Here is a 16,850-nt window from a genome sequence, read left to right as displayed (position 1 = left end):
AATGTAAAAAGATTTTGCGATGCCGAAAGACATCTTTGATCTACAATCGATAAAGATCTGGCTATAAATATTCTTGCTTCCATAGGGATTCTTATTATAATCTGGACAAAAAAAAAATGAATTTACACATCGAGATAGTGCATGTATATTATATCTCTACTGTTTATGTACATCAAAAGCACATTTAGTTTTGATTTGTAATTCGAAATCATTACTGGCATTTTTCATCCATAGAGCTCTCGATAGGTTTTTTTTGTCTCGTTACTCGATTCTCAAAATGTCAAAAATTCAAATGAAAATACCAAATGTCCATAGATAATACATATAGACTGGTACAAATGTCAATGGTTGTATTGATTATTGCCTCTGTATTTTCATAACTTGTGTCTTGTATGCGAATGCTAATTCTTCTTGCTAGTTACAATTTACAAATAATTGTGTCTACCTTCTTATAATTTTAAAGGTATGTGAAAAAAAAAGAAATTAGCAACTCTTTGTAATCAATTACAATTATAAAAAAGAGAATTTAAAGGAATGTTATTAAGTTCTGGAACTTAAATGAATAGCAACACTTTGGAAGTGGTAAGTATTTATATATCAAAGTGAATAAGGAATTAAAAGAGCCTTTATATATATATACATATTAATATTACAATTACTTTATTTTTTTTTTATTCCGCCAACTCAAGTTAGTCAAAATTCTTAAATTTAAGTCAAAATTTGAATTACAGAATGGGGGGATGAACATAAAACCATCAGCAAGAAAAAGCATTCATAGTAACTGTAATACATGCAACATTAATTGTCATAAAAATATGGTAGGGTATGGGCTTAAAGTGCACAGGAAGCGAGAGGAGTCTGCCAATGCTTCACAAGAACAAGGAGTTGACGAAGTAGACAATGTCATGAGGTCTTGTCAACATTGTAGTATAATTACATATAATGCCTTTTGAATGCCTTTTGATATTGTGTACAGATTGTACCTATCTAAACTACAATAATTATGTTAATTATTTGAGTATCAATTACTATGCTTTCTCTTTTTAATTTTACTGAAAAATTTCCTGCTTAAAAACATGCAATAATGTCAACTATATACTTTATTATTATCTCCTAATCCCATACATTTAAATATATTTTATCACATATAACTATCTTAATCTATTTTAGTAAGATGGCTCCACAAGCAAGCCCTATACCAATGAGAAGAAATAATGATGTAAAATACCGAAGAAATTCATTTGGTATTAATAATGATGATTCTAGCGATGAATCAGATAATGAGTGAGTTATATTGTACATATGATCATAATTAACATACATTACCATCTCATGCTTACATTAATTTGCTTTTGCCATTCAAATTTCATAATTATTGATTTTAACAGAAGTATATATCAAAATTTCTAATAATTGACTAGAGGACTAGATGTGAGCTGGTAATGCCTGTTTTCAGAAATGTATTATCCAAATCTTCTCCTGCAACATTTTCATATTCCAGTGAAGATTTATACACAAGTGCATTGCAAAATGAGCTTCAAAGAAGTAGAAATGAATCGAATCATTCCATTAATAATATCTCACTACATAGAAGACACAACAACAGCTCAGAGAATCAGCACAAGAGATATCTAACTTCCTTAGAACAAAAGGCTAAATCAATAAGAGATACAAGCGATCAAATTGTTATAGCAATGATTATTTTTCTTCTTGCTGTTATAATGTTTCTCTACAGCCAATATGTCACCGATAAGGCATTTACAAACAATGTTTATGATAAGTTTAGATTTGATAGTGATGTGAAAGATCTAAAAGAAAAATATAAAGTAAAAGAGAACTCTATCCTACAAGTAAAAACAGGTGATTTTTAAAAATATTGCATTTATGTCAAAATGAAATTTACTAACTTATTATTTAAATTGATTTCTTAAATTTGTAATTTCAGGTGTGGCAACAATATTCGAAAACCAAGATACAGCATCTTTTATATTTGTATACAACAGTGAAAGTATAAACTTCAATCCAGTAAGATTTAACAATTTCATTGAAGACATTGCTGCAACTACATCAAGATATTTACGTTAGTTTTAAAGTTTAATATATCAATTATAAGAATAACTAATTAAAAATAATTTCTACAATTTTAAATTATCTAAGCATTATTAACAATTAGATGCCATCAAACAAAATCATAATTCATATTAACTAATACTGAAAAAGTTTCTAAATTACAGGTAATGAAAGTAAGGAAGTCCATGTAACTGTGGATACATCCAAGTTAATGATGCAAACTACAAAAGATTTTATGAACCAATATCAAGACAAAGTAATGAGAACCGGTGTGATGCTTGTTAAAGATATTGACAGTGTTCCATCCCAGCTCGCTATGGCCTTTCACTATTATTGTGATGAATACAACCCTTTAGTCAAAAGAAGTGCTATATTCTTCACGTTTAATTTAGCAAACTGTTCTATTATATCTGGTAATTTTTGAAACTTTAAAACATATTCTTTCTACATCTGATAATATATTTAAAACCTAAAAAATCTATGTAATTAATATTTTTTTATTTACAGATAAAAAATCAAGCCATGAGTATGTTGAAAAATGTCTAGCAAACAAATGGTATAGTGTAGGTGAAGAAAAGATTGGGCCTTTGTTGACTCGAGTTGTCAATATTGTTGTAGATGTAACACAAACATTTTAATCATGTAATTGAAAAAGCATGAATTATTTTGTTATGTTAAATAATTAAGTATTATTGGAAATGTTTTCTCATTAATGAGGCATCTTCCATTTAAATAGTTAAATTTTCACCTCATATGTACCTTCCATGTCATAGTTTAACATAAATAGCTTTTTTCTTGAATGACTTTTACTAGTCCAAGATAGGTTTCAATGTAATCCCTTAACCAACCAGGTACTTTGAGAATGCTCACTAATATAAGTTACAAGTATTGTGCAAAATATGTTTATTTTTAACAAAAATATTTCTCAATTGTGCCAAATCATCTTTTTATGGTATATTTCAAAACTGGCACTTATGGTATTATTAAGGAGTTTTATTCAATAGTTAAAAGTATATGATATGCTATTACTATCTTGATAATATTAAAAAAATACTTTTCTTGTGATAATATTTATTTTAATTGTAATTGAAATGCATGCTGTTGAATAATAAATTATTTGAAATTAAAAATGTATTTTTATATCTACATAACTTATGTTTCAGTAACATGTACAAAAAACAGCAATAACTTAAATAAAACGAAAAATATCTTAAATCATATTATCTTTATTTCAAGAAAAAAAGTAGGTATATGGGTTTATATTGCATAATAATTAACATGTAATTAACAGAAAAGTAGAAATGAAGATATATTTCAATACATTTTTTGAAAAAAAAAAAGCCATATAAATCAGTAGCATTTATATTCACCAAACTGAAATAAACGCTTTCATAATTTTAATTAATTTTCGTTTTTTATTAAACAAAAAACTTTAAGCTATTTTTGATTGTTGACTAGATTATGCCTTATTACTTGACTTAAATTTATGTATCCAAATATTTTAGACTAGCCAGATCTTTCTCAGACAAGACCTTTAGAGCTATTTATTTTAATAGTCTTAAAACTAGACAGTTATTTAAAACATCAAAATTGGTTTGTTTAACTTTAATTTTGCTTATACATTTATACACAAAATACAAAGATATTCATGCACTCAGAAATAAGATCATGTGCATTTTAGTTACTGAATAGGCCAAAGAGCACTTTGGTCAGGAGTATTAGGATCTGGGGTTTCATTGGGATCTTCTAAAGCTTCTGGCTCTAGTTCATTATTATTCCTTGGTGGTGAATATGAACGTAGTTCTTCCTCTTCATCCTCATCATGTGACTCCTCCGATTCATCAGATTCGTCGTTACCTGATGTTGACCACACAATAAATGTTTTGTATGAAAATATTTATTGCTATAATTTTAATAGTTGAATTTAAAAGTTATGCAAATTATACCATTGAAATGTCTAATTTCAATTGCATTTTTAAAATTATTCATAGTAAAATATTTAAATAGTACTGAATTACATAAATAAATGTACATATAACATGAATATACAAAATATGTAATTGGTGAAAATTGCTCCATTCAACATACCCTCTTCTTCGTCTGAATCAGCTTCTTCCTCCATGGGTTCTGGATCAACTTTACCCAATGGTGGACGTTTCATATATTGCTGCCCAATGGAATTCAGCTATAACAAGAAATTGATAACTTCAGTAACTTAGTCCATAAAATAAAACATATTTAGAGTTTATATTATTATTGTATTATTTTCATGAGTAATTTATAAACTGAATCATCTCGCGTGATATAAAATAAAGTCTACACAATAACCGAAGCCTAAAATAATATTAATCCTTCACTTATTTTTTTATCTGGTGGTAAAATTATTTTATTTTATTCCATAGTAGACAAAACTGCTTTCATATAATTATTTACCCATTGTTGATGAGCTTGTTCCATGTTCGTTAATTCCGCGTCCTCGTCACAGGGACTATCAGCGTTAAACCAAGAAGGATCCACTAAGCGTGGATACAATATTGGAAACGGTATATTCATGTTTAAATCGTTATTTCTGTATTATACCGAGGACTCTTGTTGTTAATTACGCCTAAATAGATATCTAATCGGCTTCTCAATTTTAAATCAATGCAATTTTAAGTCAATACTCAACTGTCAGTAGTCAATGTCATTAGCAAACTTTTTTATCGAAAGTAAATATTTGATAACAACGAATGTTTTTTTTAGTTTGTGTTCATTTTGTTCATTTGTTTCTTTTCCTAGAGTTTTTCTAGATTGGTGTACACCAATATTCAAGATTACGACGAGGGATATTCACACTACTTTGTTGTGCTTTTATTCTTATGGGCGGGACAAATTTGAAATTTTAGAGATAAGCGTATTTAATATATACAAAATAAAATTTTAATGAAATTATTTTGCATTAAATTGTGTCTATCTACACATAACACGTGTAGCACCAGCAGAATAAAATGTTGCCATAAATTAGTAATTGTACAACTCTGGTAATACCAAAACTATGAGGTTTTTCAAATGATTTTCATGTAGGTATAGATCTGTTCATTTACTAAGGCATGCCTCTCTTGTGCAATACCAAAAACTTATCGCGTGATTAAATTTTATTAATGTAATTCCTAAAATAATCGTACAATCAAAAAACTCTTAAAAAGTATAAAATTACAAAATAAAAACCCAAACATATAACAACCAGTCCTATCACCAAAATCTCATTAGAACCCATTTAGATCGTTTGTTAAAAGATACTTTGATAGTCGAGGAACCAATATCCGTCTCGATGTGTCCCGAAAACCTAGGTTAGGTGATTATAGAAACAGGCCTTAAAAAAAACGAATAGAAAATTTAATCCTAAACGAAGTGCAGGCACTGACATTGTTCCATCAACGTTTGTCAATCAGTGCGGCCCATAATTAGCTCTCCCGTTAATTATAATCTTCAATCGTTCCTTGAATAAAGGTTCCTTGAATAACCTACATAAAACATATTTACTTTGAAAACGGCAACGCCTGCAGGACGGTTCATAATAGTCATGTCATCAATTTATATTATCAAAGATCAATGTTTTCATTTTCCAAATTATATCACCCCTACTAGTGCATCTGGGGTGATAGAAAATATGTTTGCTACTGTTATCGGCATGAGAAAATGAGACTACTTCGTTTACTATGCAGCCCGTCTTCTAAATATTGCATTTATATAACTACCTAACATAGAAAAGTATGTAGAAGGCTTTTATTTTGAAAATAGTAACAGCCCCTCAATATACCACATCGTGATCACCTGTCCTCATAAAGAAAATGTTTTTGAAACATATTGTTTATTTAATAAAACATATTACTTTAATTAGTTGATTTTTTTATAAAATAGTTTTCTTTTAACAATGACTAAATAGAGTTAATAACATGAGAACAATATGTAAAATTGTCTTTTATTTTTTAAAGATAACATGAAAGCATGAGAAATTATTATAGTTGACTAAGAATAATTTTATCGCAACAGTGAACTGAAATTTAACGATCGTTTGTTCATTGTTATTTTGGTAAACATTTATGAGATAGGTATAATCTTTCATGAGAAATTACATTGTAAGCATTCATCCGTGATATTAGATAGGCACATAAGTACAAATAACCATTAAGGCATCATGAAAAGCAGTCTTGCTACGATCATTACTCTAATAATAGTAAGTAAATTTTCTAAAAGTTTTTGTTTTTTTAATTTCATAGGTGTAGTTATGATTTTTAACCCCTATCGGCCAATGTGGTCGTTTAAGACCCTTCTAAAATAAAACAATTTTATTACTAAACTTAAAATTTACGGCCTTAAAAATACATTTTTTTCTGAAATATACTAAGATCGATGCAAAAGAGGACAAATATGGAGTACAGTCATAAGTAAATATATATATTATAGGTTCAAACAGCAGATTCAATGACAAATCAAAAACACAACTTTTTATTGAACGTCGATAAACCAGAAGATGACATAGTGGATTTTATGAGCTCCAAGGGCTACTTACCAAACGATAAGTTTTTACCACAAATATCAATAATGAAGAACACGAGTGAGCATTTTAATTGGCATTACTTTTTATTATTATTATTATTTTACATTTCTCAAGTAAATAAATTTAACATAAACTAAAATAGAGAATAAAAAGATTGAATGAAAACAGAAATAAGAACATAAAAATTAAATATGTTATTTTAGTTATTTCGATTTAATGTATTAAATGTTAAATTCTATCAATGCAGCCCAAGAGTGATTTTGTAAAAAAATATATTTCCTTTCAGAAAATGATATTTCATATATTTTATCTAAATTAACTGATGAAGAATTAATAAGGTTGTTAAACATTAACCCAAAGAAGAATGTTTATGATTTAAATGATATTGTTAGAATAGCGGTGGGAGGTAAAACAATACAAAATGAAAAATTATCCTCTCTGGCACAAATAAAACAAGGATACATTGATGATACAGTGACAAACGTTAATAATAAAAACTATCCACTAGAATATTTAAGCGATACTCAAACAGCTTACCATAAATTGAACCATAAAGAAATAGTACCTCAAAAACAAAAGAACAGCGCAAGTTTTTTGGCTTTAAAAAAACTTAATAGCCTTATATATAATCGATCTCAACAAGAACCTGAAGAAGAAAAACTAAGCGACGAGAAGAAGGAATTATTATTTGATATCCTCGTTGCTCAATTGAAAACATTATGTTGTAAAAGCACTTCTAAAAAACGAATTCCTCAATTTAACGATATTCATAATGATATTATTGCTGAAAAAATGCCGACCCAATCTCAAAATAAACTACAACCACAAATAAAAGACAAAAAAAGTAATGAATATATATTTCTAATTTTAAATGACGAAATAAAAAGTATGGATAATGATGATTTAGTACTTGTGGATCCTGACACCTTAGAAAAAAATAGCAGTGTTTTGATTCTAGGGCCAGTTACTTCTCCATTGACAGATAATCAATTGAAAATAGTAGTGCGTATACTATATATTTTTTTCATTCAACTGTTATACTTTCAATAATCCAATAATACAAATTGTTTCAGATGAATCGTATTTCCCATGAATTATCAAAACCTGAGTATACTTCATTAATACAACAACTTTCTGATGGAACAATGAGTGATGGTAATATAAGTGTTATGAAAAACTTCATTTCTGGACCTGAAACACGAAGGTATATAAAAGCTCACAGATGCAATCATCAGTCAAAACTGGCAAAAATTTATGGAGGGCCAAAATGGCTAATTTGTACTGGTTACTTAAATATAAACACGCCTAGCCTTTATGATTAATTAGTGTGGAACATCTTATTTATTTATCATATTTAAAAACAAAAGATTGAATTCTAAAAGATAATATTAAAAGATTAACAATAATAAACTTCGTATCTCAAGACAGTTAATGTAAAAATAGTAGAAAATCATTTATGACTATTGCACTTCGATATAATTACTAAAAGTAAAATAATGATTACGTTATAATGAAATTCGCTATCGTAAAGTAATATATAATTTAGCTAATATAATACTTTACTACAATATTATTAAATCAAGTTAGATTCGAAATTTAAGGAGACATTTGTTAAATGCAAGCCGCATTTCTTTATCAGGGGGCTAATTTTACTAACTTGTAACGAGAACGATGCGTGCCCGATTCTATTCTGAGCCAACTTCGATTATTCCTCGCAAACTCTAAAAGTCATCTACACTGTATACATCTATTACGGCATATTATTTGGGGTAAAGTAGACAATGAAACTGTTTTTCATTTAAAAAAAGATTTGACCTTTCTATATTATTCTTGGAGATCGTGACAATCTGACAGGTTTCTCACAATACTATGTATAGTAACAGTAATTTAAGTAACTTTGATAAAATCACTGACAAACATTGTATACACAACAAACAAATGTACCTTTTAATGTATATTATGAAACTTATAACATCAAGTTTCCAGCTTCGCAAAGTCATTCCAAGGGCTAGGTATACGTTTCTTTCAATTATTTTAAAAAGTATAAATATTATGTTAGTTATTCTGTCTAACGGACAAAAATAGACTCTCGAGTCGTACTTGACGATACAAGTGTCTCAATCTCTTCGTTTGGTCTCTAAGAAACGTATTATGATTATGTTGGCGTTCTTAAAAATGGAACGCTTAAATGATGCAGGCAAAAAACAAAATGGCACGTTTTCCTATTAATTTCAGTAACCGTTAGGATTACAAAATAATTACTTAAAATAAAAAAAGGTAGCTACTTAGATTCTGGTTATTGCTATTTCTTAAAATACTTTTACAAATCTAGAAAAGACATAGTAACTCTCTATATTAAACATATTGTAGAATTTCGGGCAAACATTATAGTTTGTCCGTCATGGAGATAATATATAAATTAAAATAACTGTTGCCCGCGGCTTTTCTCGCGTGGAATTTGACTATATTACTGAATCTTCAAAATATCATGTTAATATAAGACCTCTTTGTGGTACGAATTGCGTGGGCTAGAATCAGCAGACTGCTCGCAGAGCTCACTCTCGAAGAGGCTACATAGAACTGTCCATGCGAGGTCGTAAGTCTCCCCCGACCATTTTAAAGATTTCACCTTAGCCTTATTATTTGTCATGCCGAAGCAGACTAAACGCGAACTGTACTCTCTTAAACTCAAAGGGGTATTCTGATGGTACCAAAGATATTAGGGAAAATACACTGTTTCTGCTACGATATTACGACGGAATGCCTTTACTATTAATCTGGTGCCTTTGCATAATTTGAAGGTTTTAAATTCCTGAGTAACACTGGAGCGCTAATCTTCTAAATTCAAAACTAACGGGTTTCAATGTCAACCCTTAGGGTTATAACATTCAGAAGCTCATTCATTTTACATTATTTACTCATTTTTCATCAGTAGCCCAAAAACTAATGATGATGAATGACTTCAAAATTAACCTATATAAGAAATATCATCCCCTATTTCTACCCTTGGGAGTAGAATTTCGAGAAACACTTAAACACGTATCTACTCATTTTTAATCAGTAGCCTATAAATAAAGTGTCATGCCCCTGTCTTTTAAAATGACAAACTTCCATACAAACTTTCAATCCCTATTCCACATCTTAATGATAGAATATCCAGAAATGGTTAAATACATATGTACTCATTTCTAATCGGTAGACCAAAAATAAAGTTTCATGCTTGTAACTTCAACAATGACGACTTCCAGACTAACCTATATACGAAATATCATACCCTATTTCTACCCTTGTGCGTAGGATTTCCAGTAGCCTAAATATAAGCCTATAAATAAAGTGTCATGCGCCTATTATCTAAATTGACGGATTTCCATACAAACTTGTCTACAAAATATTAAATCTAGTAATAAAAGTGTTGGCAAGGTTTGTATTCAATAAAACAACCCTACTACCCAAATTTCATGGCCCTAACATTAATAATCATTAATTAACGCTCGGCGATGATGAATCAGTCAGTCAGGACATGTTATTTTATATATATAGATGTTGTGACCCCACCAGGATTACAGGCCAGACTTCTAGTTCTGAGTTTACAATGTCTTTTGTCACTGTGAAATAAGTAACGTATCAATTATAAACAATCTAACCTCTAACCTTTGTGGTCAAATATTTTCCGAGGAAGACAAAATAATAACCTATTCTCATAAAATTAACTAATGACCAATAGGGAGGGATGTTTCGTGCATCATTGGGGGCGAATCTGAAAAGGGATTCACGTATCTTTTTCATTACTAAAATGTACTGGCTAACCAAACAACTATTGTCGATTTTTCGTAGATACTCCAAACATTATTTGAGCTCGCCAATTACCAGCCGCCGTTTACAGTTACACATTGGAATCTTAATCAATTCGTTCATACTTCATAGTAAAGTATTTATAAAAATAATAATCCAAAACTATAGATGATGACGTATAGCTAATATAAAATAAAAAAAACATTAAATTCTCTCATTCAAAAGTCATTACAATTATAAATCTAGAATTAGGAAACAATGTTTTAGAAGACATAACAAAATTCGAAAGAAATAATTACTAATTATTGAAATATAATGTTGATATTATTATTAATTAATTATGTCTATGAAATTACTGAATATTAAAATGAAAGTTAAATATTTCTTAAAAAATATAAAAAGTGATCTTCCCCGCCAAATTACTGGTGAGTGTCAGAGTGGTGACTGATCAGCGATCCCTGAAGTCAGCTGTCAAAAGTCAAAGTTAGTTGTAAATAATTTAATGAAAATCAATTTCTATCTATATATTTTCTTTATGACATAAAATTGTCTCTTTTAGTATTTTTAAAAATACTTTGTTTTGTTTACAACTAATGCATATTTATAATTATGACTAAAAGTGCAAATGAACGCCTACTGTTTGATGTTCTCATCATAGTTGAAGAATATTTTATTTTATTTTAAGATAAATACTTAATAATAAAATATATCTTCATGACAATGTCAACAAACACATTAAATAAGAAAGTAATTAGATGTGGATGGCTAAATGATGATCCACTATATATATCATACCATGATAATGAGTGGGGCAAGCCAGCTTATGACAATAGGTACCTTTTTGAAATGCTCTGCTTAGAAGGACAACAAGCAGGATTGTCATGGATAACAATTTTGAAAAAACGTGATAACTACCGTAAACTTTTTTGTAACTTTGATCCAATTAAAATCATTAAATTTAATGATAATGATGTGGAAAGACTTTTATCTAATCCTGATATTGTTAGACATAAAGGTAAAATTGAGTCAATTTTAAACAATGCAAAATGTTACATTGAAATGAAATTAAATGGAGAAGATTTTTCTAAATTTGTCTGGAACTTTGTTAATAATACTCCCATTGTCAATAATTGGTCCAATGATAAAGAAGTGCCATCGTCAACCGAAATCTCTGTTGCAATTTCTAAGGCTTTAAAGAAAAAGGGGTTTAAGTATGTTGGCTCAACTACTTGCTATGCATTTATGCAGGCTTGTGGCTTAGTTAATGACCATGTTACTGATTGTATCAGCAGAAATTAAACCTTGTTATTTAGTTTCTTATATAAATTATTATTTATTCTTATATTTTGTTTGTTTCTTAAGTTCGTCTCTATGTCTTAATGTAATAATTTAGATTAAATTTTTGAATTTAAGTAATATCTAGATAGGTACGAAAGTTATTGTTATTTTTTTATTTTTAATAAAATTACTTACATTGTTCATTATTTTATAATACAGATATTTAAATTATTTTTCAATAATATATATGATTGGTTTTATTCAATATTAATAATATTTTAATAATACATTTATCATTCTTAAAAAACCTATATATAAGTTGTTTAATAATTAAAGAGTTTACTTTATAATTTATTGTACACCACAAACAGAAAAAAAATGGTAGTAGTAGGTAGATAGGTAGTGCTGTAATAATAAATAAAAAAACATTAATCTATAACTAAAACTAATAAATAAATGCACATATAGAATTCACATATTATATAGGTACTAATTAAAAAAAATATTATCAATACATATTAAATTCTCTCTCTTCTACAATTAAGAATCTGGCATGCTTATTTTTAATACTCACCAATGCATGCCTTTTAAAGTTAATTCCTTTTTTATGACTAAAATTATCGTAAATATATATATCTCTATATAAATTACATAATTCACAGTTTAAAAAACACCTAATTTAATTTATACACTTTTTTCTTTTAAATATGGCATGCATACGGGTTTTTCAAATTTTTGGGCATGTCCGTCATAGGGTAGTTTTATATAGAAAAACACAATGTATAAATAACGCGTATTTGATTAGTACGACAAAAAGGACATCAATTAAATTTATGCTTTTGCCTGAAGCCATTAACAAATCATTTCAGAAAAATGATAAAAGGCAATCATTTATTTGAAATAATTTGTTAATGGTTAACATCTTCATAGTCTAAGAGCCAGTGATCGGCAGACTTACGGTATAGTAGCAAACTCAATACTGTATAAATCAATTCTTATTTAAAACTTGTACATCATTCCGTATTACAAAATAAATAAATATAAATTATTTATATATTTTTAAGTATATGAACTAAATTAAAATTATAATATGTATATGAATATAGAATACAAACCAAGATGATATTATATTAGAACTAAATAAAATAAAATTTTAGAAAACCAACTATACAACTTGGATATATTAGGAACTATTTTATGGTTACACAGTTTGGTTATATTTTTGATACTTATTATATTCAAATAAAGTTAACAGATAAACCTCTAAAATTAAAGATAAATTGAATCATTTTCATTACAAAGGTTAATAAAAGAAGATAAAGGTTTTAGAAGATAAATATTAAATATTGGACAACATCACATACATTACTCTGATCCCAATGTAAGTAGCTAAAGCACTTGTGTTATGGAAAATCAGAAGTAACGACGGTACTACAAACACCCAGACCCGAGACAACATAGAAAACAAATGAACTTTTTCTACATCGACTCGGTCGGGAATCGAACCCGGGACCTCGGAGTAGCGTACCCATGAAAACCGGTGTACACACTACTCGACCACGGAGGTCGTCAAACAAATTCGTTTGATTTTGAGGAAAGTTGCATTAATTCAATATGTTTTACAATCAAAATTCACGATCAACCTTTCTAGTCATATTAAATGTTAAATTTAGTTTTTTAATTGTTTTATAAAAAAAATATTGCATAATAAGCCTTTCCCTCTTGAAAATATTATGATATTTTCAATGATCTCTACATAATAGGTCCATTTGCGTTCAGTGTAATATCGTACTTATCGTATAAATCATAATAAAGATGATTTATACGATAAGTCCTTACAGGCGAGAGATGTTTGGCATAAAGGAGTTTCACGCGTTCTATTAAAACGACTTATTTCATCCTCTTTAGTCGAAATGAACTGTTCAGAAGGTAATTTGTCAAACATTTTACTTCTTATTCTTAGGCTGTTTCGTTATTGAAATCTAAAGTAATATCCAGTACGCCCAAATCACTGAGTACGCTCATAGATACTGATACACTAGTAGTAGAACTATACAGTGAAGATGAATGCTTATTGGTTTTTAAATTCGGCAATTTAGAACATGCATCTTGGTAGTTTCTTTCCCAGTGATTTTTCCCAATAACTTTACTTTTTAGTTTTAAATATTACTTCCGACGCCAATGGATCAATTATCTCTTTTCTGAATGCATCGTATGAGTCTGCTGATCTGCTCCATATTTTATAATGATGTTTGGATAACACTTAAATTTTTTGGTCTTCTGGTAGGTATATTTCGTAGACAAATTTGCATATCGTTCACTGATGACAAACGCTTTAAGTTGACTATCATTTTAAATATGCAAAACCTGAAGAACGAGCTACGGGCTGGGCCTTGCCGTCGCGTCGGTCCACAGGCAATTGGGGCTCAATTATTGGGCATGTCTTTGTAACTAACAGCTAATGTTGAGCTGAGTATTATTACCAGAAATTTTACATATCATTTTGTGATTTATTTCCCTTCTCTATTTTTTTACGTTCTGTCATTTTCGTAATATCACCCCCGTTTTACTTTATTATACTTTATAATAGTAATTGAATGAAGTTAATATGAATTGTAAGTTTTGGATATCTCGATTTCTCTAATATTGTTTGTCAACTTTGAAATTATTATGTTGGTAATAAAATCGAGGACTATTGATGACAAGCGTCCTATTTCCTTATTTTGGTCGACAGGAGAATCAATTGTAGTTAAATGTTGTATCCACTGTAACAACCTTTACAACAAACAACGTAAACGTACTGGTTTACGTTGGCCAAGACAAGACGATGTTTGCAAACAGCAGACATAAAAGATTTTTTGAAATAATTTTCGATCACTTCTGCTTTCATTTGATGCGGCGGCATATGTAGTATAGGTGCCTTGCGTCAGGAGTGGTCCCAAATATTTTTACTTTTTGAACGTCATAAAGTCAGCTTTAGCAACGAACAAGAAACATCAACCTCATATTCAATAAAAGACGCCGACTCCACTAGTGACCAATCAATATTGCGGGTCGTAATCGTTTTACATCCATTCCAGCAAAATTACGCCGCAGAAGTATCTTAGGTTTAACTTTAGAAGGGCGCAATTTATACGAATGAAAAATTAAATCATGATAGGAAAAGGCATCGGCACGATACTGACCGTGCTTGGAAATTAGATCAGGAGGAGACACAATTGTAAGGCTAAGAAGATATGCATATTACGCGCTTCACATATAGATAAATTCCTTACCTGTAAAAAAAAAACATTATGATTAAAAAAATGCAATAGATTTACGAGTCCTGCAACGGTCTTTAGAAATATAAGATAACAGTTGCAAATAACCCATGATAACGTGAACCTCACTCACTCGTTGACAGTGCGACTTCTTTTGCAGCGTAATCAAACATAAACCTAAGTGAATAATTTAAATGCTAATTATTTAAATTATAATGTTACAACAAGTTAATCAATTCAAGAGTATAAGCAAAGATTACATAGATGAGTTAAATAAAACTGTTTTGTATAGGGCTTTCTGGGCATAACATTAACATTTGGTTTCGGTGTAATCGAAGCCACTGAGGTCTGCTTCCCTGCTCCCTGCATCATAATTAACGGCGCCGCTGTCACAACGTGGCCTGCACGATGGCACCTCTTAATACTGCTTACTGTGATTTTTGCCAAAGTTAGACGCTTATTTGGACATTTCATCATGCGCTGTTCGGTACTGAGATTTTGCGCACTAAGTTACGGTCAATTTTGATTACAAACCATTTAGTTGAATGTGAGTGACCGAAAAGAGCTGACAATAATTGTTGAAAGCATATTTGTATTCTTAAAAAAAAAAAATCAGAATTTTTATTGTGTAGTCATTTACCAGCCACCGGTTACGAGAAAAATAAAAAACATTTTTGCCCTTGAATATTTTTTTTTACAATATTCAATTAAATGCCCTCCCTATGCATCAAACACAATCACCAAGATTTTTGTAATTATTTTTAAGCGAATATTAAAAAAACCACAGTGTGTTTTAGGCAAAGAGACTTTTTGCTGCAGCCAGCTTAAAATATTCCACTATTTCAAGCTAGTTCAAGTATCATGCAAGACATAAATAAATATATAATAAAAGCTTAATTAGAAACTGTGTGTTTTTGAATACTATAGGAATATTTTTAAGTGATTTCTTTTTTGTCTTGCTAGTGTAGACGAAGCATAATAATACGATTATATTTAATTAATCTGACAACACTGGAAATGACATAATAATATGTCATTTCCTTTTCCTATCTCTTTTGTCATTGACCGGCTCCAGCTGCAGAACTATTTTCTTACCATCCTTCCACGCTACGTGTGCTTCAGTAACCTATACCAGTAGAAATAAACCACATCCAACATGGGCGAACAACGTGAAAGGACTTTCATCATGGTTAAGCCAGACGGTGTACAGCGAGGTCTCGTCGGCACAATTATTGAAAGGTTTGAGAAGAAAGGTTTTAAGCTTGTAGCTCTTAAATTTGTATGGCCGTCTGAAGAACTTCTACAGAAACACTACAGCGACCTTTCATCACGACCATTCTTCCCCGGTCTCGTGAAGTATATGAGCTCAGGGCCAGTAGTACCTATGGTATGGGAAGGACTCAACGTTGTGAAAACCGCTCGTCAAATGCTCGGTGCAACTAACCCCGCTGATTCCCAACCTGGTACCATCCGTGGTGACCTCTGCATTCAAGTTGGCCGCAATATCCTCCACGGATCAGACAGTGTAGAATCCGCTAAAAAAGAAATCGACCTCTGGTTCACTGAAAAGGAAGTCGTCGGATGGACTCCTGCTGCAGAAAACTGGGTTTATGAATAATTTAGTAAATCTTATTCCATTATAATTTAAGCCAATAAATAAATCACATAATTAAAAATACTTTCGTTTTATTACAGTTGTATAAAATCTTTTTATTTTAACATTATATCTAATTGACAAATTAAACAAAGCTAATTAATTTGTAACAATATTTAGATTACGAATCAAAAAATCTAGAAAAAAAAACAAAATTGCTAGAGATAGCTTCGTATGTTCTTTATTAAAGTCAATTTGGAGGCGTTCTGCATATTTTGCCTCGAGAGGCACTTGAGTTCCACAAACTGTGTAAACT

At 29.8% G+C, this 16,850-nt stretch overlaps 5 protein-coding genes across 6 annotated transcripts; 4 read left to right on the top strand and 1 right to left on the bottom strand.

The window, feature by feature from the left end:
- Positions 1–358: 358 nt before the first annotated feature.
- LOC113392299 (uncharacterized) lies at positions 359–3,051 on the top strand. 2 transcript variants are annotated; one of them, XM_026628652.2, is made up of 7 exons: positions 359–582; positions 732–910; positions 1,171–1,284; positions 1,502–1,860; positions 1,946–2,080; positions 2,235–2,483; positions 2,578–3,051. In XM_026628652.2, the coding sequence occupies exons 1-7, from the start codon at positions 559–561 to the stop codon at positions 2,706–2,708; spliced, it is 1,191 nt and encodes a 396-aa protein (XP_026484437.2). In that variant the 5' UTR covers positions 359–558; the 3' UTR covers positions 2,709–3,051. The 2 variants fall into 2 exon arrangements, with proteins under 2 accessions (XP_026484437.2, XP_026484436.2); XM_026628651.2 differs by having other exon boundaries at positions 1,457–1,860.
- A 609-nt stretch (positions 3,052–3,660) lies between these two features.
- LOC113392529 (anaphase-promoting complex subunit 15-like) lies at positions 3,661–4,755 on the bottom strand. Its single transcript, XM_026629016.2, has 3 exons — positions 4,504–4,755; positions 4,159–4,255; positions 3,661–3,927 (listed from the first exon to the last, which is right to left on the bottom strand). Exons 1-3 carry the CDS (start codon positions 4,621–4,623, stop codon positions 3,752–3,754), a joined length of 393 nt encoding a protein of 130 aa, XP_026484801.1. The 5' UTR covers positions 4,624–4,755; the 3' UTR covers positions 3,661–3,751.
- A 1,374-nt stretch (positions 4,756–6,129) lies between these two features.
- LOC113392496 (uncharacterized) lies at positions 6,130–7,968 on the top strand. The gene is made up of 4 exons (XM_026628957.2): positions 6,130–6,286; positions 6,517–6,667; positions 6,897–7,612; positions 7,684–7,968. The coding sequence occupies exons 1-4, from the start codon at positions 6,248–6,250 to the stop codon at positions 7,930–7,932; spliced, it is 1,155 nt and encodes a 384-aa protein (XP_026484742.2). The 5' UTR covers positions 6,130–6,247; the 3' UTR covers positions 7,933–7,968.
- Positions 7,969–10,930: 2,962 nt separating this feature from the next.
- On the top strand, positions 10,931–11,818 carry LOC113392362 (DNA-3-methyladenine glycosylase 1-like). The gene has a single exon (XM_026628752.2). It carries the CDS (start codon positions 11,117–11,119, stop codon positions 11,699–11,701), a length of 585 nt encoding a protein of 194 aa, XP_026484537.1. The 5' UTR covers positions 10,931–11,116; the 3' UTR covers positions 11,702–11,818.
- Positions 11,819–15,980: 4,162 nt separating this feature from the next.
- On the top strand, positions 15,981–16,616 carry LOC113392443 (nucleoside diphosphate kinase). The gene has a single exon (XM_026628879.2). The coding sequence runs from the start codon at positions 16,097–16,099 to the stop codon at positions 16,556–16,558; it is 462 nt and encodes a 153-aa protein (XP_026484664.1). The 5' UTR covers positions 15,981–16,096; the 3' UTR covers positions 16,559–16,616.
- Positions 16,617–16,850: the final 234 nt, after the last annotated feature.

This window comes from Vanessa tameamea, chromosome 5 (genome assembly GCF_037043105.1).
Source record: "Vanessa tameamea isolate UH-Manoa-2023 chromosome 5, ilVanTame1 primary haplotype, whole genome shotgun sequence".
Taxonomy (NCBI): Eukaryota; Metazoa; Arthropoda; class Insecta; order Lepidoptera; family Nymphalidae; genus Vanessa; species Vanessa tameamea.
Note: the sequence above shows the minus strand (reverse complement) of the source record. Positions and strands in the feature narration are given on the sequence as shown.

Bases quoted from the DNA above. Each gene is read 5' to 3' on its own strand.
- LOC113392362 (XM_026628752.2), top strand. From the start codon at position 11,117: ATGACAATGTCAACAAACACATTAAATAAGAAAGTAATTAGATGTGGA.
- LOC113392299 (XM_026628651.2), top strand. From the start codon at position 559: ATGAATAGCAACACTTTGGAAGTG. The intron at 911-1,170 runs GTCTTGTCAACA...AATCTATTTTAG, and splicing joins GAAGTAGACAATGTCATGAG to TAAGATGGCTCCACAAGCAA. The intron at 2,484-2,577 runs GTAATTTTTGAA...TTTTATTTACAG, and splicing joins AAACTGTTCTATTATATCTG to ATAAAAAATCAAGCCATGAG.
- LOC113392529 (XM_026629016.2), bottom strand. From the start codon at position 4,623: ATGAATATACCGTTTCCAATATTGTATCCACGCTTAGTGGATCCTTCT. The intron at 4,256-4,503 runs GTAAATAATTAT...TTCTTGTTATAG, and splicing joins AACAAGCTCATCAACAATGG to CTGAATTCCATTGGGCAGCA. The intron at 3,928-4,158 runs GTATGTTGAATG...GGTCAACATCAG, and splicing joins TGATTCAGACGAAGAAGAGG to GTAACGACGAATCTGATGAA.
- LOC113392496 (XM_026628957.2), top strand. From the start codon at position 6,248: ATGAAAAGCAGTCTTGCTACGATCATTACTCTAATAATA. The intron at 6,668-6,896 runs GTGAGCATTTTA...ATTTCCTTTCAG, and splicing joins ATCAATAATGAAGAACACGA to AAAATGATATTTCATATATT. The intron at 7,613-7,683 runs GTGCGTATACTA...AAATTGTTTCAG, and splicing joins ATAATCAATTGAAAATAGTA to ATGAATCGTATTTCCCATGA.
- LOC113392443 (XM_026628879.2), top strand. From the start codon at position 16,097: ATGGGCGAACAACGTGAAAGGACTTTCATCATGGTTAAGCCAGACGGT.